Source organism: Seriola lalandi, unplaced genomic scaffold (assembly GCF_002814215.2).
Source record: "Seriola lalandi dorsalis isolate HSWRI2012SDOR001 ecotype SW California unplaced genomic scaffold, Sedor1 jcf7180002054606, whole genome shotgun sequence".
Lineage (NCBI taxonomy): Eukaryota > Metazoa > Chordata > Actinopteri > Carangiformes > Carangidae > Seriola > Seriola lalandi.
In genome coordinates this window covers 2,509,812-2,536,294 of record NW_019525159.1, presented here as the reverse complement: position 1 = coordinate 2,536,294, position 26,483 = coordinate 2,509,812, and the positions used below count along the sequence as shown (strand labels likewise).

The 26,483-nt window shown below is 40.0% G+C and overlaps 2 protein-coding genes across 3 annotated transcripts; both read right to left on the bottom strand.

The window, feature by feature from the left end:
- Positions 1-2,554: 2,554 nt before the first annotated feature.
- sapcd2 (suppressor APC domain containing 2) lies at positions 2,555-15,538 on the bottom strand. 2 transcript variants are annotated; one of them, XM_023419527.2, is made up of 6 exons: positions 14,505-15,538; positions 10,450-10,583; positions 6,264-6,410; positions 5,374-5,475; positions 4,332-4,448; positions 2,555-4,236 (listed from the first exon to the last, which is right to left on the bottom strand). In XM_023419527.2, the coding sequence occupies exons 1-6, from the start codon at positions 15,292-15,294 to the stop codon at positions 4,108-4,110; spliced, it is 1,419 nt and encodes a 472-aa protein (XP_023275295.1). In that variant the 5' UTR covers positions 15,295-15,538; the 3' UTR covers positions 2,555-4,107. The 2 variants fall into 2 exon arrangements, with proteins under 2 accessions (XP_023275295.1, XP_023275294.1); XM_023419526.2 differs by having other exon boundaries at positions 4,332-4,451; positions 14,505-15,527.
- A 4,269-nt stretch (positions 15,539-19,807) lies between these two features.
- tmem141 (transmembrane protein 141) lies at positions 19,808-22,563 on the bottom strand. Its single transcript, XM_023419528.2, has 5 exons — positions 22,404-22,563; positions 22,140-22,206; positions 20,984-21,067; positions 20,770-20,880; positions 19,808-20,495 (listed from the first exon to the last, which is right to left on the bottom strand). The coding sequence occupies exons 1-5, from the start codon at positions 22,455-22,457 to the stop codon at positions 20,434-20,436; spliced, it is 378 nt and encodes a 125-aa protein (XP_023275296.1). The 5' UTR covers positions 22,458-22,563; the 3' UTR covers positions 19,808-20,433.
- Between the last annotated feature and the right edge of the window lie 3,920 nt (positions 22,564-26,483).

Sequence of the window (26,483 nt, the reverse complement as noted above, 5' to 3'; positions counted from 1 at the left end):
GGGGGGTGGGGGGGGGTGGGTGAACTGAAATTTAAAACAGGCTCATGTGGAGGACGTGTTGTGGAAAGCCATCATCCATTCACACCGATTGGCAATGATGCAACAAACCAATGGTGCCTGACGGAAAAATCGGCAGTAAACAACTGATGCAACAGAACAGAAAATCACTTCTGATTCACTTCAGTGTAACGATGTGTAATATGTTACGTGAGGCGGACATGTTTCGAGGAGTGATGTCTGTCGGTGGGGTTTGCTCTTCATCCAACATGCAGAGGAGGGACTGGAAACTACAGATCACTTCATCATACTTCACCCTCGCAGTCTGTATATGATAGTTTTTTTCTATGCGTCAGGGTGTTAACGTCATTTACACATCATCCGCTGTTTTTCAGGGGCTAAACAATGACCCCTCAGGTGACCTTTGACCCCTTAGGCCTATTCTTTAGAGACAGTGAAAAGACTGCTGTGTGGCACGGACTCATTCTACAGCATGCAGTTACTAAATCATCATTCTTTATGTTAATTAACATTGTCAATATATAATAATCTGTGAACGTGTTACAGTAAAGGCCTGTGGATTATTTTATCATTCATCACTTCATTACAGGTTATGGTGCATTGCTGGCGTTACAGTGTGTTGTGTGTTTGAACAGCTTGACGTCTGTTGAAACCCGACTCAGGTTTCTTTTCCTTTGTTGTTTGAGCCTGTTTGTAATGGTGTCGGGTTCACAGGACATGTGTTTCCCTCCTATAAGGTAGAAGAGTCTCACAGGTTTGTTAAATTCTGCATCGCAGTGGAAACACACACTGCAGCAGCAGCAGCAGCAGCAGCAGCAGCACACAACTGCTTTTGTCCTAACAGGCCCAATTTCAGAGATCAGAGGAGCTTCTTGATGTTGTAATTTCATGTTGCTGGATATTTCAATGAAGATGATTTTTGCAGATTAGTATTTTACCACGACAAACAGTAGTACAAATGTTAAAATGGTTATCTTTTTCATTAAGGGGAACCTTGTTAGATCATAATCCAATAGAAAACACCAGTCTGTTGTACAGGGATCCAAAGAGAGGTGTACAAAATGTTGTTTAGCAGCTATTTTGTGAGATTTTGATCAAACAGTAGATAGTAAACCCTTGTATCGACACAGATACGTATTCCTGAGCATGAAACATATAGACTATATACAGAATATATATATATAACATACCGGCAGTGAGAGCGAAGGAAAGAAGGAAGTAAGGTTAACCATCACACAACTATATTTACTGAGGATAAATGAGCTCAAATATCCAAACCATAAAACAAAAGCAGATGTCATTTGGTTTCCTCCTGATTATGAGGTTATAGAGAAGCCTGCTGAAGTTAAAGACCCCCTCCAGACATGTTTTAAGACATGTATAAAATTGTAAATTGGATAGTTTGGGTCTGATAGAGTTTCTCTTAAAAAAAACATAATAGTTAAAACCTGAAAATCTGTTTTCTCAACCCCCTTGTTTTTATTAACAACACATTTTTGTATTTCTGTTTTTGTCCGTGCACTTGTTAGTGGTTTGATGCGGGTGGGGCTCAGGTGGAAAAATGTGATGTCATGCACTCTGAAGCACAGGTTAGGACGTACCAGTATCTGAATCAATACAATTCCATTTGCAAACGTCAGGATCAGTAAATCAGAGTCTGATTGTTGCTGAGCTGTTTGGTCACTCTCAGTCAAGTCTGATTATTTCAAACTGTCCAACCTTTTCCAGTAAACGTTGCTTATTTAGTCATGAATATTTATTATATTATTTATCCCTCAATCAAATATCCAAAATCTATGAATATGCAATTATTAACTGTTGGACTCACGTTTAGAGCACTGGAGGTTCAGAGTTTCCACATGACCTTTTGTTTTAATTGGACACTGGACCAAGACCTGCTCCTTTTATGTTATTACAACTAAGATTTACAATTTTGTCATTCATCATCTGTTTATACAACAGCCTCCTTCTATGGGTGTCCAAAGGGCGAATTACAGTTGTTACCAATTACATTAATAAAAACTCATATAACTTACAACTACATTATAGTGTGTTATAAACCATAAAAACAATTTTCTTAACTATTAATGTATAGAATATAAATGCTAAATGGGGGGGGATAAAGGAGTGTTACTGGTACTTTCCACCTTCAGCAGACAAATGTGACAACACCAGTGTCAGACTTCACACACACGTGACTCTTCACAGTGAAGGTTAAATATATAAAACCCAAACACAGCACACACCCAGTCAAGTGCATCAAAATGTTGAGCCCAAAGAGATCTGATGGTCAAAACTCATCTATCATATGACACATCTGAACAAAAAATAAAAATACTTGTATTGTTATAATTTTTAGAATACAAACCTGGAGGACAGAACAGATCATCTCCGTCTTGTAAGTCTGGAGAAATATGAAAAAAAAAATGCACAGATTGGAAAAATATCCATTTCATATATTTTTTATGGGCTGATTGTGTTTCTCTGATCGTGTCTAAAAAAGGACACTACAAAGAATCGCAGAGCCACAGTCAGCACCGTTTGGTCATATTTATTTTTTTAACATTTTGTCAGAAGTCTGGGTACTCTCAATAGAAAGCAGAAGGAAGAGTTTCACTCACACATAATGTAGTTTGAGCAGCAAGAAACATACAATCAAACAAGTGGGAAACAGACATCAACAGTATATAACTATGTTATGTGCAGACATCCCAACAGTATCGTACAAATCCATTATAAAACTATGTTTTTTTTTCTACCACCACCCACTAACTATATATGTCTTTTGTAAACTTGTGGATGGCTGAATGTTTTTTTCAGTTTAGTCTAAAGTCAACAGTTTCCAGGCTGATCCTGGTTAAAGGGCACGATTACAAGGACAAAATGGGTTTTTACATCTGTGCTAATGTTTAATCTCCAGGTTTCAAACAGAAATCTCTTCAGAAGATAAATATCTTATAGCTGAAAATATGACCCATGCAAAGAATCCACTGTAAAGACACACAGGGGATGTAGCACTAGATAGCAAGAGTGTTTTTTTTTTTTTTGTTTTTGTTTTTTCTGACATGACATCAGAACATCTCCCAACTCGGACACATTCACCATCTACCATGTTTGTCCTCCTCAGCTCTCTTCTACGTGCAAACTTCTCTCATCTGTCTCTGCCGCAACATTTCGTAGGCTTGTAAACTGTCCTTCCATCTCGTTTCAGTCTTTAAAAAAATCCCAAAATTCATGAAAGGTCTTAACATTTAACATGCTACTATAAAATATAGTAAAACTGTTCTTCTCAGCCATTTCTCTCTCTTAGTGTTTGAAATTAAAAACCAAAAACCAATAGGTAAATGTCAGGTAAACATTATTATTATTATTATTATTATTATTATCATTTTACATTAAAAGGAAGGAAATACTGAAGACGAAGGTAAAGTGTATCTCATAATGACTGAGATTAAAGTATCAAACTTAAAAGGTCTAAACAAAAATGTAAATGATAGGTCACAGCAAGCAGATGCAGCTGATTTGTTTTCATATCAAACTGTAAGAATATGGCATTTTATTCCAACAGATACCATTCCCACTATTGTCCAATTCCTTTTTGGACCGCTAAGTTAAAGTTTCTGTTTTTAGAGCTGCCTGTGCAGTCAGGCAGTAGAAGAAAAACAACAGTCTTTTGGGAGTGGGAGTGGAGATCTTGCAGATGCTGCAAGAAATGAAGTGATGGGATCTCATGAGACCCCACTCGCAGCTTGATAGTCCAGTCTTTTCAGCTTGGTGGGAGTGCTTGTGCGGGGAGCGTGAAGGCAGCAAGTAAGAGAGCCTTTTCGACTCTCGGGTCAAGTCATTCGGGAGTGTTCACGTCTAGGTAGTGCCTGGTTTGGTTTGGGGTGGAGTGGTGACATGCTGCAGTCGAGGGTTTCGGCATGTCATGGCTAAAGGTGCATCACTGCCACGAGTGGTCAGTTGGGTAAACAAAGAGTTAACTTCAGTCCTATAAAAGTTGGATCCAGACCAGCGCAGATATTTCAACATTACGTCATGATGTTTCCTAGAAACACGGCGATGTCACGATGTTGGGTGTAATTGTTTTCAGATGAAGGTGGAATCCATGGTGCTGGTGTCTTGCGCGCTGCGGGCTCGCGCCTCAAAAAGCTGCTTTATCAAGGCTGATTTCTCCTGTTCCAGCTGCGCGATGCGTTCACTCTTCTCTGTCACCTCCTTGATGAAAAAAGGGAAAGGAAGTGAGTGTCAGACATTACTCCTAAAGGCTACGGTGACTTTTATCTATTGGCAGTTTGTAGACTGCGTTGAACCTGTGTGAGGAGTCGGTTCTGGTCCTTCAGTCTCTGGATGGCTTGTGGAGGAGCTGGAGGTGGAGGCTGGGAGTTTGCTGAGAGCGCTGCTGTCTGAGCACCACTTGAAGGAAATGACTGCTGGGAAACAAAGAGGAACTAGTGTTAAATGAAAAATCAACACCAGATATATTGTTACATATCACGTTGTTTTGTCATGGCGTGTCATAATTTACATGTTTAATTTCATAAAGCCAGTTTCCCATATCCTGCTGTGGTCGTTTCTTCTTCAGACAGAGATTTCCTTGAATGCTATTTTGAGAAATATTTACTGCATTCATCTTTTAGTCAGACAAAATTTCCAGTAACAAAAAAGAAAGACTTCCTCTTGTAGCCTCCTCGTGTTTGCTTGTAACAGACATGTTTTGTGTAGAACTAAGCACTCTCCACAATTTTATCTCGTAATTTTGGCTTCCCAAATAAAAAACACAAAAACATCATAAATTCAATTTCAAATTCAGTTCAACAAATCCTCTTTAAGTAGCTGGCAGAAATTGAAAAGATGAATGGGCCATCTGATAGAAAGAAGCTCATTGTTGTTGATTGTCGTTTTTGTAATGACATTTTTTTCATATTTTGTGGCCTTAACACATACAGTACAGACCGTCCTATTTTTCTATAAAAACCCACCTTGTAATTCTGACCACCTAAAGCCTTAAAATGATGGCTCAAACAGATTATGTCTTTTGAGTTGCAAACATTCACCCACTGTAGACTTGAAATGTAGCTTTAATGTATAGCTTGCTTGTGGTGGTGGTCAGTTTAGATTACACAAACAAACAACACAAAATACTGCTAAACCACTACTTCCATTGCTGCAGGAGCAGGGGACAGTAATTCAAACCAACACAAACGACCTGTTACATTATCTCTATATTGTGAGTTTACAATGTAGATTTATATTTAGATTGCATCTACATATCCCGGGACATTAAGGAATGTTTGACTTAACTTAGATCCCAGTGTTACCAAAGTAAAAATATGTATGGTCAGTAACACTCACCATCCCAGTGCAGGAAATAAGGTCATTAAGGCAGTGGTTGACTTCTTGCAGTTTGGGAATGAGAACATTCATGCGACTCTGATTAGTTTCTGTGAAGAAATCCTGAGAGGAGAGAACACAGAGACAAAATGAACTCAAGAAAGTGGGTAAAGGTCTGAGAAATGTCATGAAAAGGACAAGCCTAGGTACGAGGAAATCAGTTTGAAATAGTGATTAAGGTAAAGATTACAAGACTCGAACAAAAACACACCAAAACATGTATTAACACTGGCTGGTTCTTTACTCTGTCAGGTATACCTACGTTCCCCTTAACCTGCCTCATCTAGCTATTCAGTTAGCAATCTCCTACATTTCCCAGAATACCTGTGTGAAAGTGACAACCTGAACTAAAGGCATGCTAAACATTTGGACTGTCAGTGGGGAGAGGGAGAGCCCAGACAATCGAATACTTATAGTTTAAATAATATCTCCAGGCAGGACATGAACAGCAGTAAATTTAACTTTGCATTAAATTTTCCCTATTTTGTTTTTTAAACAATCAAACAAGTAAAATCTAAACGAACAGCATGAGAGAGAAGAATCAAAAAACATGATTTTTTTTTTCCATACTTGAGAACATATTCTTGTGCAGCCTCTAGTACACACAGGAGTAAAAACCATGACTCTATACTAGAGTTCATGATAGATGTTGATTGTATTGTTTGTTGTTTGTGTTGTGTTCTATTTTGTCGTTTGACTTGGGAATATGATAAAAGTTAAGTTCAAAAATTATAAATAGGTATTGTGCAAGGGTTGATGTAATATTGTCTGTATTTGGCCAGTTGTTCATACCATTAAAAAACAACAACATACAACAGCTTTGAGAGTCTCAGACCAGAGCCTGAACTGACCGTGCAGTGGGAGCTCTGGCCGACCTGCCGCTGTCTCTCTGTGACATTGTGGATTTGGCCCTGGTACCAGTCTCGGGCCCGCTCCACAACTTCCAGGCCCGCCAGCAGAGAGTCCTTCTCCTGCTCCAGCTCTTTCATTTGCTTCAACTATGTGAGAGGGAAGTTAAAAAGGATGGTATGTTGAGGAAAGGAAGAGGAAAGGAGTGAAATGGTGGAAGATGAAGGAGAAAAATTCAATTAAGAACACACAACATCAAACCAGACTTCACAGAGACCCAACAGCAAAAAAAAAAAAAGCATTTAATTTTCGTATTTCCCATGCCATCACTAAGAGAGCTTTCAGACTGCTGCCAAGATTAAATCTAATCACTGATTTTGGGCTGCCAGCAGTCTGCATGGTAGACAAACTCCCATGTTTTCACAAGGGCATCTGCAGCAAACTCTTTTGTGCTGGTGGAGACAATGGCGCCATACCAATTGTGCCGGATTCTCTCCCATCCTGAACAATGTTTAGAGGAGCAATCAGTCCAGCGTCATGGCAACCGCGCAGCAACCTAAGAATGGAGCAAACAGCGGACCCACTTCAACTATGGCCACCCCAGTGTGTATGAGTGTGTGTGAAACAGAAGAGAGAGGTGTGTTTGTTTGTGTGTGTGTGTGTGTGTGTGTGTGTGTGTGCGTGCGTGTGCGTGTGCACCCCAACAAGGCTGCATTGAGTTGTGCTGACCAGGCTGTCCATGCGGCACATTGCCACAGTGCAGGCCTCATTGCTGGCATTCAGCCACCTGGTGTGTCATCTTTCTATCCACCCATCCCTCCGTCCCTCCGTCCCCCGTGTAGCTCAGTACATTCCACTGATCGTCGCTCATACACCGGAATACATGTTGCCACAGTAAACTAAACAGAGGACGATAGATTTAAGAGACCAAAATCAAATCCTGTTTAACATACTTGTGCTCTTTCCACATAAAGCCTGACGACAGAGAGAGTTCACAGAGGAAGACAGGAATTGGGGGGATGTTAGGGGAAGAGGAGGGGGTCTGGGCTCCGTGTCTAGAATGAAGCATGACCCAGTGTCAGGCTGCATGAATGTGGTGGGCCAAAGGCAGGAAAACCCACTGTTAAAAAGAAAGAAAGAAAGGGAGCAGAGGAGAAAATACACAGAGAGAGGGAGCAGGGCAGCAAATGGCTGAAAGGTTATGGAAAAGTCTGTGCATGTATGTTTGTGTTCTCTCTGCTGGCTGAATGAGTGGGAATGAATACACACAGAAATGCACGTACAATAACATGACACCCACTGCACAAGCTGTTTAGGTTAAAAAAACACAAAGAACAACATAACAGCCTTTCAAAATGTCATCTACAAAGCACCAGGAGACAGAGTGGCCCGAACCTTGATGCTACACAATACAACAGCAGGTCAGAAGCAACAAGTCCCAAAATAACAAAATATTTACATATGTTCACTATTTTTCTGATTAGTTTCATTGTTTAGTTTATAAAATGTAAGACAATAGTGAGAAATGCCAAGGAGATGTCTTGAAATTGCTTGTTTTGTACAACTAACAGTAAAAAAACAAAGATTTAATTTAGCTTTATATTAAAGAGAGAAAAACAGCAAAATCACATATTAATAAAATAATAAAACCGGGGAATGTTTGGTATTTTTGCTCAATGTTGATTAATCGACTAATTGACTACTGCTTTCAGCGCCATCCACACCCCGAAGCTCTGCAACACTTAAGCAGGTTACAGCTCACAAAACAGAAGAGATATATTTTCATTTTTGATCTGTCATCAACAAGTTTATCAAATGTTAGGAAACACTGAAAAATGCCCATGAAATTCTTCATATTGTTTTTTTTGTCTAACAAACAGTTCATTATCCGAATATATTCAATTTACAATGATATAGAAAAAAAGAAAAATGGAGCAAAACCTCAAATTTGCGAAACTGCAACCAGAAAATAAAACACAGTTGTCGATTCAGCTCTGTCTGTCAACTCCTCACTACAGCACTTGTCCAAACCCTGAGGTTCTAAAGCCAACCAACACAATCCCTAAAACAAGCAGATAAATAGTTTTTATTATCCAGATCAACACAAACACTGAATTCCCAGTGAACTTAATCATAACTTTTTATCTCCTCTATTTGACTCAACTGTCACAAATCAGTATCAAAACAACCTAATACACATCTCCAAATCCTGAAATAGACTCATTACAGAACCATCTCAAAGACCAGCTTCAATTTCCTCTATCCTCGGCAAACATCTCTCCCTCTCCCTCCAGGTCCTTCTCTCCCTCTCGTCCTACTCACCCAGAGAAAAAAGTGCAGGGCTTTGCTGCTGTAGAGGCTACTGCTGAGGGGGATGAAGACGGTAGTGTAGGCAGCCCACACAGCCGTCCAGGCTGGGCCGGGCCGCCCGAACGAGTCCTCTACTTCTACCAGGCCCCTGGGCCCGACCCGGCTCACTACCATCAGGGCAGCAGCGGGCCAAGTCGGCCTGGGTGGGAGGGACAGAGGGAAGGGGGAGGAGGAGAGGGGCAGGGAGGGAGGGAGAAGGAGGGGAGTCGGTCAGTCAGCCTCTCCAGACACAGAGGCCAAGGGGAAAAGAGACGGAGACGGCAACACAAACAGGGAGAGAAGGAGGGAGAGGAGGCGAGCTGGAGAGAATGAGAAATGGTGAGGCAAGGGGAGAGACGGAGAGTGAGAGGAGGCATGAGCTCCTGACTGGAGGTGGGAGGGGCAGAGTGAGGGGGGAGGCAGGGGGCACAGGGAGGGGAATGTGGAGGCCAATGGAAAGTGAAATGGAGAAGAGCCTGCACTTGAAACTTGAACTTTTTTTTTTTTTTTTACATTTTCCTGGTATTAACATGCTTCAACTATTTACTTCACAACAGAAATCAACTATTGAATGACCTACAGCCTATCTTTAAAAGCCACTGTCCCCATTACATCCAATCATACTTAAATCTGTCTATCTCAAAGTCTTGACCTATGATCCACTGTTTTCACACAACTCAACTCAACTAAAATAATAATAAATACAACAGCAAAACACATCCAGAAGCTGCAAATTTATCTCATGTAACACCTTTACTCAACAGTTGTCACATTTTGTCAGTTTGAACAACTGAACTTTTCATTAATGATTAACCTGCTAGTCTAAGAAATGTCAGAAAAATGTCAATCACAATGTCTCAGAGCCAAAAGTGACATCTAACTTCAACTGCGCTTTGTCCGACCAACATTGAAAAATCCAAAGATTCAAATTACAATCACATAAGACAAAGAAAAGCAGCAATTTCTGACCTTTGAGAAACTGGAAAATCTATTAATCAAATAGTCCATCAATAGAATTCAATTGTCAACAATTTTAATACTTGCAGACAATTATTAATAATTGTTTAATTCATTTATCAAGGAAGAAAATCTAAATATCTGCATATATTCCAGCTCAATAAATGTGAGCATTTGTCATTTTTCTGTCTTTGTTTTTTATAATAAATGTGAACTTAATATCTTTGAGTAAAAATAAAACAATTAATGGGTTAATTCAAGTAATTGACAGATTACTTGATAATGAAAATCATTTTTAGTTACAGCCCTAATTCTAATACAGAGAAGAGAAGATGATCCGGGAAGCGCAGCAACAGAACCAATACTCAGATTGCTGCCATAGTTTTGTTGAACTCAACATGTACTGACAGTGCTGTGAGCAGTGAGCTTGTGTAAATGTAGACCAATAGTGAAAAGACATGTCTCCAAGCTACAGTCATGTCCTAAATATGAAAGTGAGCAACAACTCTGAGGTTGATTTTCCTTATCAATTAGTCTGTCAGTTATTTTCATGATTCATCCATTAATTGTTTTGTATATAACATATCTGAAAGTAATTTCTCACAACCCAAGGTGACATTTAAATTAGTTTGTCTTATTTGACCAACAGTCCAAAGCCTCAATTTAGAGGAGGTGGGTGGTGGTTCGATCCATAGCAGACCCACTCATCACTAATGTCACCTAGAACCTGGTTTGCTGGTTATTTATGGAAAACTATGTATGCAAACGTCATCGCTGATATACAGAAACAAGTAAGGCTACTGCCCAGTGTTTCGTTTGTGTGTGTGTGTGTGTGTGTGTGTGTGTGTGTGTGTGTGTGTGTGTGTGTGTGTGTGTACCAACCATTCCGTAATCCACTCCATTGGATATGGTGTGCCGTCTCTGCTCTTCCCGACTCCGCCCGTGTCGTCTAGAGCCACCAGTAAATCCTGTTGCTGATTCGCTCTGGGATCTTGGTAAACCCGATTTCGCAACACCTAGAAAAGTGGAGACAGACACATCTAATCAATTTCAACACAACACTGTCATCTGGTCTGCACTCTGTATATACTGCAGTTTTGTTTGTCGCCTGCTGAACATAACTGTGACAACAGTACAGGGAAAAACACAATCCTTAATGGAAACATTTGAAAATATGACTCACTCTAATCATTTAGGCGATTGCTTGAGGTGAAATACAACATACTTCTGACCACCATGTACAACTTTAATAGCAAAGAAGCAACAGTGGTGAAGAAAAAGTCTTAAAGAGTACTTTTGCAGCAGGCATTCATTGACACATGCCACACACAGTGATTAGAATCACATACAGTCAAACTTTCATCCAAGTATGTAATCCAGGTGAGTCTGAAAACTAACTCACTCGGCAACAACTAATATTGACTGCATACGTTCAACTCACTGCATAGTCAACAACACTAAAGGTACATCTCAAAAGAAAAAGAATCATTAAGACATTTATCATGTCAAAGTTTTATAAGAATGCATTGTGTTGGATTCTTGTTTCTCACATCCTTAGCTGTTTCAGTCATGTGTGTCTAAATCAGTCCCTGATGTAGCGAATGTGAGATTGAATTTTACTGGGCAAAACACCTCCACATCTATAGACGATGATGAAGATAATGCATTTGGGTTGCCAGTGTATGATGTATACCACATGAGGGAGCTGTACTCTGCAAATGTTTCTGGTATCAACAAAGCAGGACAACTTTTATTTCATGGTGTGCACTGAACTCAACACATAGTGACGTGATAAATGTGGCAAAAACAGTGATACTGAAAAGGCTTCATTAAACTTTTGTCTTTTTTCTTTCTTTCTTTTTTTTTTTTTTTTTATTAAATGTGAAACTAATTATGGTCCCTTGTCTGATTATTTGACTGAGAATGTGGAGCAGAGGGAAAAATGTGAAGTATCTGAGCTTGGGGCTAGAATTCAACAACACACAATAACCTGAGCAACCTGGGCAAGTGAGCTGGAAGAACAGCGATTAACAGTGTAATAAGCAAAGTTCGAAGGTGGATAGTAAATACCACTTTAAGAATTTTTTGGCACAAGGTTAGGATGTGTTTGTGTTTTCTTTGTCGTGATCAGGAGAAAGACAAAGAAAGAGGGAGTGTTTTTCTTGATTATGATTCATTGGTTATTGAATCAAACTTGGTTTTGCATTTCTGTCCATTTTTTAAATTTTTTTTCAAACTTTTTATTTTTTTTTTTAAATAAAAATTAGGGAAATTTGAACATCTTCAGTTCCATGACAATTTGGCATCTGCTGATGAAAACCGTGTGATGTTTGAAAGTTCCAGAGCAACTAGTAAATGGTCCTTGTGGTGACATTGTTTTGTCAGCTCCTGTCAGAGAGCAAAGCGTGATACTCAGCACTGTTTTCAGATATTCCAAAGATGACATACAACAAGGTTTCTCTGCTCCCTGCTCCTTCAACTCCCCTTAAATCTCTGCCCTGCTCCTGTGTGTGTGGGGTTTGTACAGTGTTCTGTGTTTTCTGTTTCCTGTCAACACATGTAGGTCTGTGAGTAAGTGGAGGCTGTTTCCTTGCTGCTCAAAACTGTGAAAACTTGGCAAAGCATCTCAGTGGCTCTTTTTTCCGTAGCATCACTTCCCCTGATATCTACTGTGGTATTTTATTATGGTCAGAATTTTTAGATGTAAGTGCACATCACCCCTGCTGACCTTTCTCAAAAACATGAGAGGAGCGAGGGAGTGAGAGTGTCAGGAATTTGTGCTGATGCCCAGGGTGTAGGGGAGTTTTTCACAGATGCAGCGATTCAGTGAGCTCTGGCCTTTCTGCTGTAATCTGGCCTAATCCAGCAGGGTTTGGCTGCATATGAGAGATTACATCATGGAAACTGCTGGTCTGGCTCTCTGCACCAATTGGACAAAAGTATGTGGACACCCAAGTGTAATTACTAAACCTTTCGTTCCAAAACTATGGGCATTTATATGCAGCATTAACATCCATGCAATATTCTGTTTAGGCTCTGCAAAAGATTTTGGAACCTGGCTGCAGGGATTTGCTTCCATTTAGCCATGAGAGCATTAGTGCGGTCGACCACTGATGTTGCGTGATAAGGCCTGGCTCACAGTTGTTGCAATTCATCCCAAAAGGTGTTGGACGGGGTCGAGATCAGGACTCCGTGCAGGCCACCCAAGTTCGTCCACACCAAACTCAAAAAACCACATCTTTAAAGACCTCACTTTGTGCACAAACAAAAAAGGGCCTGCCCCCAAATTTGGAAAAAAAGGCCTAAAGAATATCACTGTACGCTGCAGCATTAAGATTTCCCTTAATTGAATTTAGGAGCCCAAACCATAAACAGCTGCTGACCAAAAGCACGCAAAAGTATGTGAACTTTTCTTTCTGTCCATCCACTGTATCTATCTATCCATCTATCCAACTCTCTGAAAACACAACATCTTCCTCAGTGGTGCAAGCAGTGAAAGCCCAGAGGGCTCGACAGAGAGAGTGTGACAGTGTCAGTCTTATAGCTTTAGACAGGCCTAGCTGTATAGAGATCATGCAAATTTGGATGGACTCCAGTTGTGTGTGTGTGTGTGTGTGTGTGTGTGTATGTGAGAGACAGAGAGAGAGAGAGAAAGAAAGAAAGAGACACAGCATGTAAAAGGACTCTGGTATGATTGTGAAAGGAGGAGGAACAGTAGTGAGCCTGTATGTATGAACGACATAATGAGCAAGCGAACTGGGAGTTTCTCTGCAGCAGCTCCTCTAACCCACATCCGACACACCAGAGAAAAACTGGACACATGAACATGTTAACAACTGACAGGCGATGGCCTGTTCCCCAATCAGATACCCATGGCAGGGATAACTTTGTCCTCCATCCACAAGCCAGACCCTCAAGGTTTATAAATCTCTGTGGGAATTTCTGACATGATCTCTGACCTGACCTGGGGTTAACAACAGCAATTATTCAACTGGGCACCCATCTTTGAAGCAGAGGCCCTTAAAGAGGCCTGTTTGAGTGGTGACATAATAGTGATACCTGAGATGTTTACTGTCAGAACCCCAACTAAGACTGTTTTGGACCACTTTGAGGATTAAGGCAAAGTTTCCATTTTTAACTTTACCTTAACGTAGGACTCCTGCTGAATGACAAAAGCTGACATGCAAGCGCTATGCAGACATTGTGCACTTGTGTGTACTACATGGATCACTGCATCCAATTAAATTATAATATGAGATAGAAGCTGGCAAGACTGCAGTGGACATATCAGTTCAGTTATGCATGCAGTTAAATGGCTTGCTCATGGGAATTTAGTCTCGGGTGTATCATGATAGGTATTCAGGGGACGCAGTGGCTCCATTTCTGACTAACATCCTTAAGCACATTTGTTGGTGCCCAAATAAGATTTTGTTGTTGTTTCAAGGTTGCAGCAACAGGAGGAGCAAATGCAAACGGAGGCGCAAACAAAAGCAGTAGCTGGATTAAAAATCCTTAAAGAGGGATGGGAGTACTGAGGTGCAGATGCAACTAGCAGAAGCATCTAGCATGAACCTTTGACAGAGTAGTGGCAAATATGATAATCAATAAAAAACGACTTGACCACAAGTTCTCTAATCATTTACATCCTAAATGTTGTAACTTTTGCTGGTTAAAGCTTCTCAGATGTGTGGATGTGCTGTTTTTCTGTTTTGTAAATTGAATATCTTTGACTGTTGGTCAGACAAATTAATTATTTAAGTTCTATATACTATTGACTTCTTCTTTGGCTTTGGTAAACTGTGATGGACGTTTTTTCACTATTCCCTGATATTTTATAGGGTTAATAATAGACTCACCGAACTGTCCCCCCAGCCCCTCATACACACGCACTCACATAATTTCAACTACTTAGAAATGGCTTTCTTGGTTGCACTTACTTTGTCCTTGGAGCTGTGGTGACTCCAGAGCAAGTGACTCAATTGACCTGACCCGGCTCTGCTGGGGCTGTGTCGGTTTAGTGGCATGGCCCGAGTCGGTTCTGTAACAACCTCCCTCCGGAGCGCCGGGAATCCGCTCCAAACTCCGCCTGGACCTCTCGAAGCCCGCGCTGTACCTCGCCGGTCCACACGCGGTGTACCCGGGTCCCTCCTCCTGCCTGGCCCGGCTCTGGAGGGAGGACGCCCGGTGCTGCTGAATGTTGGGCACGTTGCTCGACCCCAGCGGACGGACCTTGTTCTCGACCCGCGTCCCGACGCTGCATGTGGAGAGCGGGGCGGGTTTCTGAGACTGCTTTGGAGCCTGCTGCGGATGCACGGCAGCCTGGGCCTTGAAGTGGGAGCTGTTCTCTGGGTTGAGCATGGAGTACCGCAGCCCCGCAACAAACCGCTCAAAGGTGAGACAGCCATGCGGTGGAGTGACCCTCCTCAGGCAGCCCAGCACCCCACCGGGCAGGTCCTGGGTGTCTGCGCCCTGCCAGCGACTCTCGATCTCCGAGATGTGGACATAGCCCCGTCCACCATCATCCAAAATGTCAAACAGGGTCCTCAGGCTGTGCAGGAAGGCTTTGGGCAGACCATCTGTTGAATACTCCGTCTCTTTTGGCTGCATTTTTGCAGTTTTAAAGCCCTCCGCCTTGCCCTGAAACACTTCTTTTCTTGGCCCAACTCTGCCGTAAACCGCCGACGTCCCGTTCAGTTTGCAGCCTCGGTCAGTCGCTATCAAAGCCATGGAGGTATTGATAATCTCCGCTGACTAATTAGTCAAAAACAAGCCAACACAAGTTGGCTTACTTTATGTAAACACACAGCTGAACATACAGAGTAACACAGGGAATTATCGTTCACTGAAAAGCAAATTACATGTATTTTAAAAGGATTTTAGCCTGAAATCTATATATGTTTCACCGTTTCTGCAGGCTACCTTCCACCGATACTCCGCCGCTCTCTGATCCATACTTTCCTTTTTCTGCCGAGGACCGCCCTTCAAACGTCTGTGCGCGAGGGTCCCGGGACCAGCCATTGGCCGCGGTGTGCACGAGCTTGGCGCTCATTGGTGCAGGCCTGAGGTAAGCTCCAGTTTGAGTTGTGCTTTTGTTATTACTGACGCTGCTGAGACGTTATTCATAAAGCCTGGATATTATTATACACTCCCCTCCTCTTAATCAGAAAGAGCTGGGTAAACTATCCTTTTACAGCCCCCCACACCCCACACCCCTCTAACACACACAGTCATCATGGGGGAACAAAACCCTTTTGTTTCACCTGAAACTTTTTAACTCTATGATTAAAGGAAAGCTTCACAATTTCCCAAGTCTGTTTTAAAATAGTACTCATGTGCACATGTGTATAATGAAAGAGATTTTGCTTGCTGTAATCAATTCCCCTGTTCACACTCCCTTTGTAATGCAAGGTTGGATTTCCACCAAATCTGCAGTACGGTTTTAACACTTTGCAACTGTTACTTTTCCCTCTTTAAGTATACAATACTAGTATATTTTACTTAAGTTTTTTGATTGTAGTACTTTTACCTGTAATGGAGTATTTGTATTGTGTGATAATGCTAGTTTTACAGAAGTAAATGACATGAACATTTCCTCCAGCACTGCCACATAGCCACAGGAGCTGGGAATAATAAAAGACACACCTGTGCAACACATTCTGCTATAGGCAATAATATAGTTGCATTAAAAAGCTGTATTATTATCTTCTTCTTCTACACCTCCTGGCATTCTCAAAATAATGAAAATTATGAAATTATTATTGTCCTACAGTGCATTATTTTGTTCAGGTATTTCTGTACTGTGTCATATCAAATGGGGAACCTATACAGTTGCCATTTTGATGGAAGTGGAATGACATTTAATAGAAAATTGTGAATCTTGTGTAGGGTTAGAGTTAGCTTTTTAAACATGTTCTTGCTTTAAAGGCTAAAATCTTTCATAATCCTATACTAGAATTTAAACTAATCTTCTGTGGGAAATATTATAAATATTATATATCACACAGGAGTTGCATAACTCTGAGATCTCTGAAGTTGAAAGTTAAGGCGCTTTTATGCATTTTTTACTGTTATTTTATGGGATGTTATTCCAATAAACAACCATTAATTATTGATTTGGTCACACTTTACAGAGTAGCCCTGACCTCCTACCATCAAAGAAAACATCTAGTCCTATCAAAATAAAGTGCCAGGTTTCTTTACAACACCGAAGACCTTTTCATCATGCGTCACTTCCGATATTATGTAATACGATTTATATCAAGATCTTCTCTCAGTCAGGCTTAAAATCTGCACTCTCCCTGCACACAACTTAAATCCAACTCTCACACAGTCAAAACACATTGCAACCATTTCTGGCACATCAGTGACACTTTTTCTGTTTCTCTTTCTCCAGAGATGAGTCACACATAGAAACTCTCAGTCCCTGCACAGACCAGTGTTTATCTCTGATCTGCCCAGACTTGCACTCTCATCCCATCACCATCTACAAAAACTTTAGCAGTTTAATCTCTTGTTGGTTTAGTGTCTCTTATATCTCTCATTTCTCTTGTGTTGATTTTGATTTTATCTTCACACTACATATTCCTTAGTTATTGTATACTTGTAGTGCTAATCCATCTGGCATGATTGTAAAGCACTTTGGGTTTTTAAAATGTGCTATACAAATAAAAGTGACTTGACCTGGCTTGGTGAATGCTGAAGACATTTTCACACTCTCACAAAGGACTGCCTATAAGTTTCCTGCCTAATGCGTACTGTTCCTGTCAGACCAGATAATGAATCACATATTTTCCCTATTATATTATTCAAATGTACTGTACAGAGGTTGCAAGACAGGATACACAACCAATAAATCCCCTCAGGGCAAACATATGTACCCCCCCCCCTCCCACTGGCAATCAGTCACACACCAGTTGTTCTTGTTAACACATTAATTTGTGGGGATTGATTATGACTCTAGGCTAGAGAGCAGGACCAATAGATCAGATGCTCAAATGCTCAATAGATTTGACCCAGGACTGGTTTTGTTTTTTTCCACTTGGGGCTGCGGAAAGGTTGGAAATTATGTTTATTATGAGGCTTTTTTTGGGATTCATTCAGCTCTTTATATAACCAAAGACAGACAGACAGACAGAGGAAGAAAGAGGAGAAAGAGACACACACACTGTCCAGTAGCAGCTCAGATCAGTGCGATCACTCAATTCACTCGAGTCAGACAACTGAGCACTCACTCCTGCTCTCCTCGTCTCTCTTTCCCATGTCACGCACATGCATTGCTGCTGCTGCTGCTGCACAGAACAGCCAAATACACACTCACACACTGTAGGATTTATTAACTATGCCAAGTGGTTGCCAATTGTCCCAGCAGGCTAGTGCATACCGCTGTTCGTTTTAGTTAATAGGCTGATCTTCAGCTCCACTGGTCAGTCAGTCTTGTCATGTAACACGAAGCCTACGCAGTCTTTTCCCTCATTATCTCCTGTTTGCCCTCTCTTTCTCTAAGTCTTTTCCTTCAGCCGTATCAGTGTGCATGTGACAAAGGATTTGAGAGCTTATTCAATTCATGAAGCCTGTTTTTTTTTTCTCTCTCTCTCTTTTTTTGGACGGGAGATAGACACAGAAAGAGACTTCAAAACCTTCAAATCTTGGAGGTGTTAAATCAGATTTGAATTACAGTCAGTGGGAGGACAAGAACGAGAGGAAGCAGGAGTGGGGGTGGAATCAGTCTGCACAGAGACGGAGAGAAAAAAGGAATATTAAACCAAAGCCAAAATCCTCCCTTATTCAGACTGTCTTTACTATGAGAATCTCCCATCCATGCCTTTTCTCTTTTTATGTCTCAAAAAACGTTCTCCACTCTGCCGCTGTGAGCTTGGTGTTTTCAGCTCTCAGAATTTCTTTGGCTAGTTCTCCATGAATCAAACGCCCTGGACTTTGGTCGCTTCACTCACTGGAGGTGTTAAAGTATGCCTGAAAGGCTCTATTGTCTCAGTGACCTGCACTGCATGGTGCAGAATTTATGTTACTAACACCTTCATGTGCAAACTAGTTCAGCTATGCAAATAACAGAAAGTAATCATAATCACTTTTTTTCCTTGCCACCACAAAATGATTCTGTATTGTTGGGATCTACATATATTTTTTAGAAATTTTCACACATTGACTCAAATTTTCTCAATTTTAAAACGAAAGCTCTTATTTACATGCATTTACAGCTGTTTTTTTGGCACTTGAACATCACATTCACATAACAGCATCTGTCTTTGTGAAGGGGACGAGTGCTGCACCTGGATGGGCTCATCATTTTTGCATGTCTATGTGGTAAAGGTCTCCAGTGCTAGTGTTTTGTTTGTGTTTTTTTTTTTTTTTTACAAGGATGGCAGATGCTCAAAATGGTAATACCTCTGAGTCTGGGTGCTTGCCAAGGCAGGATCAGCAGTGTTCCCCTCTGTGTCACATACACTATGTGGCTGGTTATTGCATGCGTCTGTAGAGCACTGTGCAAATACGCTCGTACTCATATCTTATATTTTTGGAATTTTGAGGGATTATATTCGTTAGATCAAAACCAATTCATGCAGCGGAGGCATCCAGCGTGCTGGTTGAAACCCTCTGCCTGTGATCCAAAGTTCATAAAGAAAAGACATATATGAAATATTTGTAGCTGTATGTGTGTTTTTAACATAGTGTAATCTCTAATCCTAATGCGTTACTGACTTTCTGCCTCCTGTCCAGAAAATATGATCACTATTTCGAGATATATTTGACATGAAGTTTGATGCTGGTCCTAAGTATTTAAATTGGAGCACCTGGTCCGCTCTGATAGCTGCTCAGTACTCATTCTCTTTCATGGCGTCTTGTCCTATTTTCCATCTTTGTGTAGTCAAAAACATCAACATGTGGGCGTCTTTGTGTCTGTGGATGAGGGGAGGATGAATCCTTGTGTCATTTCTTTGTACTGTATATATTGGCACTATTACTAAGAAAATATATTAAATTAAATTCGTTCGACACATGCTTTGGTCCACAGCAGTGAATTCATACTCAGGCTGCGTGTTTAAAATTACAGTATATGTATACAATACAATGTAGACTTTATCTGTTTCTAATGTACCGTGTGTTTTTAAAAAATAAAAATTATACTCTAAATAAATAAATAAGGACAAAACTAACAGAACTAAGGACAGGTGAATAAACATGCAGCAGCTGAAAGCAGCAACAGTAAATGATTTCATGTGGATTACACTGCTGCCCAGAGACTTTTATTTAACAGCTGAGAATTTTTATTTATCTAAAAGGATGAATCTTTCCACCATGATTTGCTCTCTGTAGTCCAAGGCATACATGATTAAATCAATGTGTCATTTAGATCATAAGCTTGAAGACAGAAAGTGGTCATTTACTGGGCTGGTTGACCCACGGGGGTCTGAAATACACAGCTCTGCAAATCCCATGAGGTATACAGTGACAACTGATGTCTGGTTTTGGCAGTTCAGCATTAATTCTGTCGCATGTCAAACAAACGCGTCCAAATAATAATACTGGATCATAAGCTTAACATCTGATTCCTCATAAAAACCCAAACTAAGTCCTGACCTCTGATTCAGGAAACTCATCTGTGTATCTACACGTTAATGCTGTTATGAAATCCAAAAGCTCCACAAACTCTGAAACTGAAAAAAACTGACACTTCATTCATGTGCCATGTTTAAGGAATAAAAGTGAAAAAAACACTTGGTGCAAATAAATACAGCGCTCTCCTGATGGTTAAAAAAAAACAGCTTATCTGGACATCTCCAGCAGAGTATATTTTCTGAAAGGGTATAGTTATATACAATAGATATACATGTCTATCTATAATCATGTTCAGTCCATTACATCCCCATATTTTGTCTTCTCAGGTCCCTTTGATTCCTCTGGTATAGACACTGAAAGAAACACAGAGAATAAATATTGAGCAAAAAAGTCTGAAAACTGTCTTCATTTGGTTCATCATGTCTTAGGACCAGAGGTGGCATAGCTAAATCTGTCGAGAATAAAGGGCCCAGGACAAAATATTGACAAATGCTCTTAGGAAACTTTTGTTGAATGTGATCTAAAAAGACCAATACTGCCATAAAAAAAAAAAATCCAGATTTCATAACTTTCCAGTATGAGTCATGAGGAAAGGCGAGCAGGTCTGCAGCCACACATTGTACTCACACCGTGGTGGCGATCTGTCCGGGACTTTTCCTGTTTCCAGCAGCAGCCAGAGATCTGAGCATTTCTGTGTTTCCCAGCGAGTCACTGCATAACTGCCCACTGATGACGCCACTGAGAGAGGAGAGAGGGGAGCTCACACAGGCTGCAGAGACAGCACTAATGTCTCAATTTTGTCTTGTTAGTATCTATTCAAAGCCAATGCTTCACCTCTCACCTATTGAAATGAGCAGGCTCCATTGAAGAGGATAAGGTCGCTTCTTCTGTAAAACCGTCTGAATGGCAAATAAGCCGGCAGCACCTAGAAAACAACACATTTTTATTTTTATTCGTTCATTGTATTTCTTTATCTACTTTTTGACCTGACAATCAATATATTGTCCACTGTAGTCAGGCAGTACTTTCATCATTGATTTTGCATGGATACATCGCTTCCTGGTACAACTATGACAGTCCATTTAGAAATAATACTGTAAATGCCTTTATATCTTATTTTTGGAAAAAAGAAATTAAACTTGGATTATGACAGCAATCTTTAGCTGACTACCGGCAATATTTACTGTGGGGATGTTAAATGGCAACAATAAACAGCAACATGAAAACTAACATCGCCATTTCCCGATGTCTATATTTATCTACACTGTTGCCCATGAAGTTGGAATAATTTTGTTTTCAGACACAATCCTCTGTTTATTCCTATTGAAATGCATCAGTAATCACTTTTGAGCAGGTGCAATGATTACATTATGTGTCCCAATTACCAACGTGAAATGAAATAAATCACATTGTCACAATCATTTCATGGAAAGAGGTAAAACATATTTTATTCCAACTTTATAAGCAACAGTGTATATCTGTAGAACAATAAGTAAAATCATAGACATCACATTAAACTTCATATTTAACAGAAGGATATATGAACAGTCATGTATTATCATACAGTCATTACAAATAATGCATATGAGAGTTTATATTACTATAACACTGAAATGATCATCATCATCCCTCTGTTGCGTTCAGTGTGTGAACCATGTGATAGGAAAACATTGTAGATACCATAAGAGCACAGCTCCCTCCTGTGGTAAACACTGGTCAAAATAATGTTTTTTTCTGCAGTTTATTGGCCTTTTTTCTCAGTTAGTTCATGACATGTTGACATTCAGCTCAGAATAATTTATCAAAGATTTATCAGATGATGAATTGATTTAGAGACAATGGAAGAAAGAGGGTGTAGGCTAAACAGAAAACAACTCAATATAATGTGTTATTCTTAAGTGTCTGATCATTTTAATAATGATACAATACTAATGATTACACACTGTAGTTTTTAGTGTGGTCGACAGTGAGCATTAGAGAGATTAAACATCACTTACCAAGTATGAAGGTCCCAGTTCCCTTCATGAAGGCATGAGACTGACAGGCAGCATAACTCCCTAAACCCTGAAACACAAAGAGAGAAACAATTTTTTATTTATTTTTAAATTACATCTTAGTCCTTATTCCTAAAACATTTATATGTTGTTTATATGCCAGCACAGTGTCACAATGTGTGTACCCGCTGGTTTGACTGTCAGTGCCCTCCAGAGAGCCGCAGACAGAAGAGTTGAAGAGAAGAGATAAATACATGAAAAACCCACCGGGTGTTTTGCTGCCAGCGCATCGTCCACCCTGGTCAGACCGAGATTCACCATGTTGTCGGCTGCTGTGAAGCTGGAAGTTAAAGTCTTACATGAAAAATAACATCAGCTAGTCACTCTGAGAGTGTATGCACAATTGTGCTGTTATAAAACTTCCTCTGTAAACCAAAAAAACCCAAAGAAAGAGAGAATAACAGCAGCTTGAATAAAACGCTGGCTCCGCCTGATGGAGAGGAGGAGGTACTGCAACTCCTCAACCGTGGAAAAATGACAAATTAGATTTGATAAATTAGGAAATAAAAAATGTAATTTGTTTAACATAAACAAGAACATATAAAAAAAAATGATGAAATAAACATAATGTAGCCTGCATTTACAAATGTGAATTAAAAAAAATGCTAGAAAAGACACCAGAAGAAAAAAAGACCATAATATACAAAATTTTAATGAATGAACTCCTCAAATAAGCCTAAAGCCTAAATTTAAATATGAAGACTCAACACACACAAATAACAAGAAGAAGAAAAAAACCCGATACTACAGAAAAGGGCACAGCAATCCAATGGCTAACACCGAAGTTAAGGTGTTATCAAAAAGGAGAAACTATGACCTCTCCATGTTTGTGTAACTGGACCATGACAGTAGGTCAGATTCTGGAGATACTTTATGCTGAAGACAGTTTGCTTTAATGAGTGGTTCCCAGCCTTTTTACCTTGTGACTCCTAAAACGAAGCTATATCCATTTTAATGTTTTCAAGTAGATATGTACAGGTAAGGTTTGGTAAAGTCACAGGAAAAAACATAAAGAGTCTGAACAGTCTGAACAAAAATTAATTACAATGGTATAACTTCCTTTAATACTGATTATTTTTTGCGTTTTAGAGTTGTTGTTGTTTCATTAGGAGATCCTAAAATTCCAAAAGGTGCATCATAAATATGTTTTTCTGCTTTATTATCTCAGTTTTATCTCGGTTATCAGTCTTACCTTGACCATTAGTCAAGTATTTGTTTTTATCACCATACTTGGAAATTAATGTTAATCCACAACTGGCACCTACAGCAGCTTGAAGTGTAGGACCCAGCAAACAGATTAACACATGAAAACTGGTGCTTAAATAAAGTCATCATAGTAACTTGTCTTAGAGACCTCATGCCTGCTACAACAGCACACCCCGCTGACCTCTGTGACCCCTCTGTTGACCTTTGACACCACAGTGATCTCAAAGAGGCAAATGGCTCTCCTGAAGAGTGGAGATGTGCAAGAAGAAGAAGAAGAAGCTGGAATCCAACTAGAATCCAAGTACCCGCTGACACACAAGTAACAACAGAGAGACTCAAGTTACAAAACAGCTGCAGCTGTGCAGCTGAACATCTGTTACTAGTTACAAACAAGATAAAGAGGAAATAATGGATATATAAGTGATTAACAGGGTTAACAGTGAAATAAAGATTTAAAAAGAACATGAAAACAAAGTAAAAAAAAAAAATTTAAAAAACAACACGTTAACAAGAAAAACAAATGAACTACAAGTATTAATTATGGCTCAGTGGTTAGCACTGTCGCAGCACTGTGTGGTGAGCAGGAAGGTCCCCCATCTGGCACCAGGTACCATGATGGGGGAGCTGATCATTAAAACCATTTCTGGGAGAAGTGAAGCACCGTCCACCAGCTGACTGGGTGGTGCTGCAGTTTTAATGGCAGTAATGGTAGCATTATCATCTTTGTGGACAAAATGCAAGTCACCATGAAAGTCAGAGGGAGGCAGCGGAGGAGGAAATGATCTGACTGAGCAGCCTGTTAACTGTGGTGTAAGTGGGAGATCAAATATCAATTTTTCCTACAGCAGTGTGATGGTCTCAGCCTTGTCCAAACCAGCAGCCAGAAGTCTTGGGTAATATCATTTCCACTCACCCTCACTTTCACCCTAATTTCACCTTTTTTTTCCAAACAATTTATCATTTACAGGCAGCTTTTATATAGGATAAATAAACAACAGATAATTTAATTTGACATTCTAGCATGCAGATTTAGTTAATTGTGATTTATCAAAACTTAAGTTCTATTATTGTTAAGTTAAATATAGTATATAATGTTCTTTTTCTTGATTGACTGTTCTGATAGTCCAGAGTTGGCTGGCCATCATAGTAAAAATATTGGACTGAGGAGATTTTCCCAATGAGTAAATCAAAAAACAACTTACCTTGTGTCCTCTGTCTTGCAGCTCTATGACAAACAGATGTCATCATTTTCTTTATATCCACCATGAAAGCGCATTCAAAGAGTTTTAAGATGTGTGGAATGAATGAAAGTTACATGGCTCCATCAAGTTGCGTCAAGTGTTTTGCATGACAAATGAATGAAAATGATGATGACATCATCGATGATTGGCAGAGAGATTTAGAGACCTCACGTTTACGGTGATTTTCAGTACATGGAAAACTGATTTGTGTGTGAACAGATAATGGGTGAGAATCTGGTAAAACACAGGTGTATTAATACATGCCTTCAGAGGAGAAGATATAAAAGCTGTCCATGAAGACAAAATGTACTTACATTTGCTTACAAGTGCATGATTAAATGTTTTGAATAGTGCTTATACAGTAAAATGCCAGACAAGGGGTGTTAAAGTGTTTAGTGTTGTGATTTTTGCTTTACATATATTTTATTATCTTCTTCACCTCTTCACTCCTCACGACAGACTCCACCTCCGTCTAAATGGCAACTCTCAGCTCTGAAAGCTGAGCTCTTCAGTGCACTATCTTGAAGTGACCCAAGAAACACGCAGCAGTAAAGTGACACAAGACGGGACAGGACACTTTAGACTCTTCAGGCTGGTTAATTGATTTCTTTTTAAACTGACTTTGGTTAAAATTTAAGATCTTCGATGTGGTCTCCTGAATGTGACTGAAACATTACCCACAAGGCAACAATGAATCCGTTTCCCTACTCTGAGATTGTACACTGGTCAGTGCAGGCCCTCTGTATGTTTATAAAATCTGCGCTGCTCGTATATTGCACTTTTCTAAGGACAAAGCTCTCCACTATACATGTTCATTCACCTGCTCACACACAATCATATGGTGACAGCTGCCATGCAAGGTTCAATATGAACATTTGACCATGTAAGAGCATCATTGAATCTAATTAACATAAACCCCCCTCCCTACACTTCTCAGTACTCACTCAACTCCAAATGAGGTTCATTTTATTTATTATCATTTTACATTGGAAAAGCAAAAGTCAGTTATCCCAAACTGTACTTCCATTCACATATTGTAGCTCTTTATTTCTAGGTGATTAATGCTTATATTCTTACAAAACAAAAAGATCTCAGACACAATCTGTACACGCTGTCCAAATCACACCCCTCCCTTCAACCCATCTATGACAAATACGCTAACATGGGAGCCAAATTTTAGTGCAGTGTTGAAAACCTGTTCACACACACATACAAAAAAAAAAACAATCAAGTCGCATGTACGTCTGTGAATCACATGCGTGTTAAGTGTCTGGACTCCTCACCTAAGACACAATAGGACACATTTAAGCAGGTGTGCATTGTAGGTAATACAAGGAAGGCAGGCGATTGAGGATAAATCTGACACAGAATAATTTCACTTGGACTGCCATGTCTTAGAAAAGGAAAGCAGGAAATGGTTCTGTTCATAAAACCACTCTTCAAAATAAAATGTAAGGGGAGGAATTCAAGTTTTACACTCCAAGACGTTTCTCACGTGGAAGATTTTAGTGACAATGATGGTGTGCAGCTTTTTCATGGAAAATCTGGAAGGGTGACAATGAGGAGGACTCATTCAGGATTAGGAAAATTAAAAAAAAAAAAAAAATCAAGTAACGGGGATGAAATGTTCAGTCCCCCTCCCTGCCCACACATGTGACACATAAAGGTCCCACATTGTCCACTTTTCATTATGTTTGCCTTCAAATATCACCAGGACAAAAACATGTTTCACAATCAAATGTTTTAAATAAATATAGCTCCATTGATAGAATTTCTTCAAAAAAATAACCCTTAGAGCAAACTCTCACACGAGAAACTGAGCACTAACCCACCCACCCAC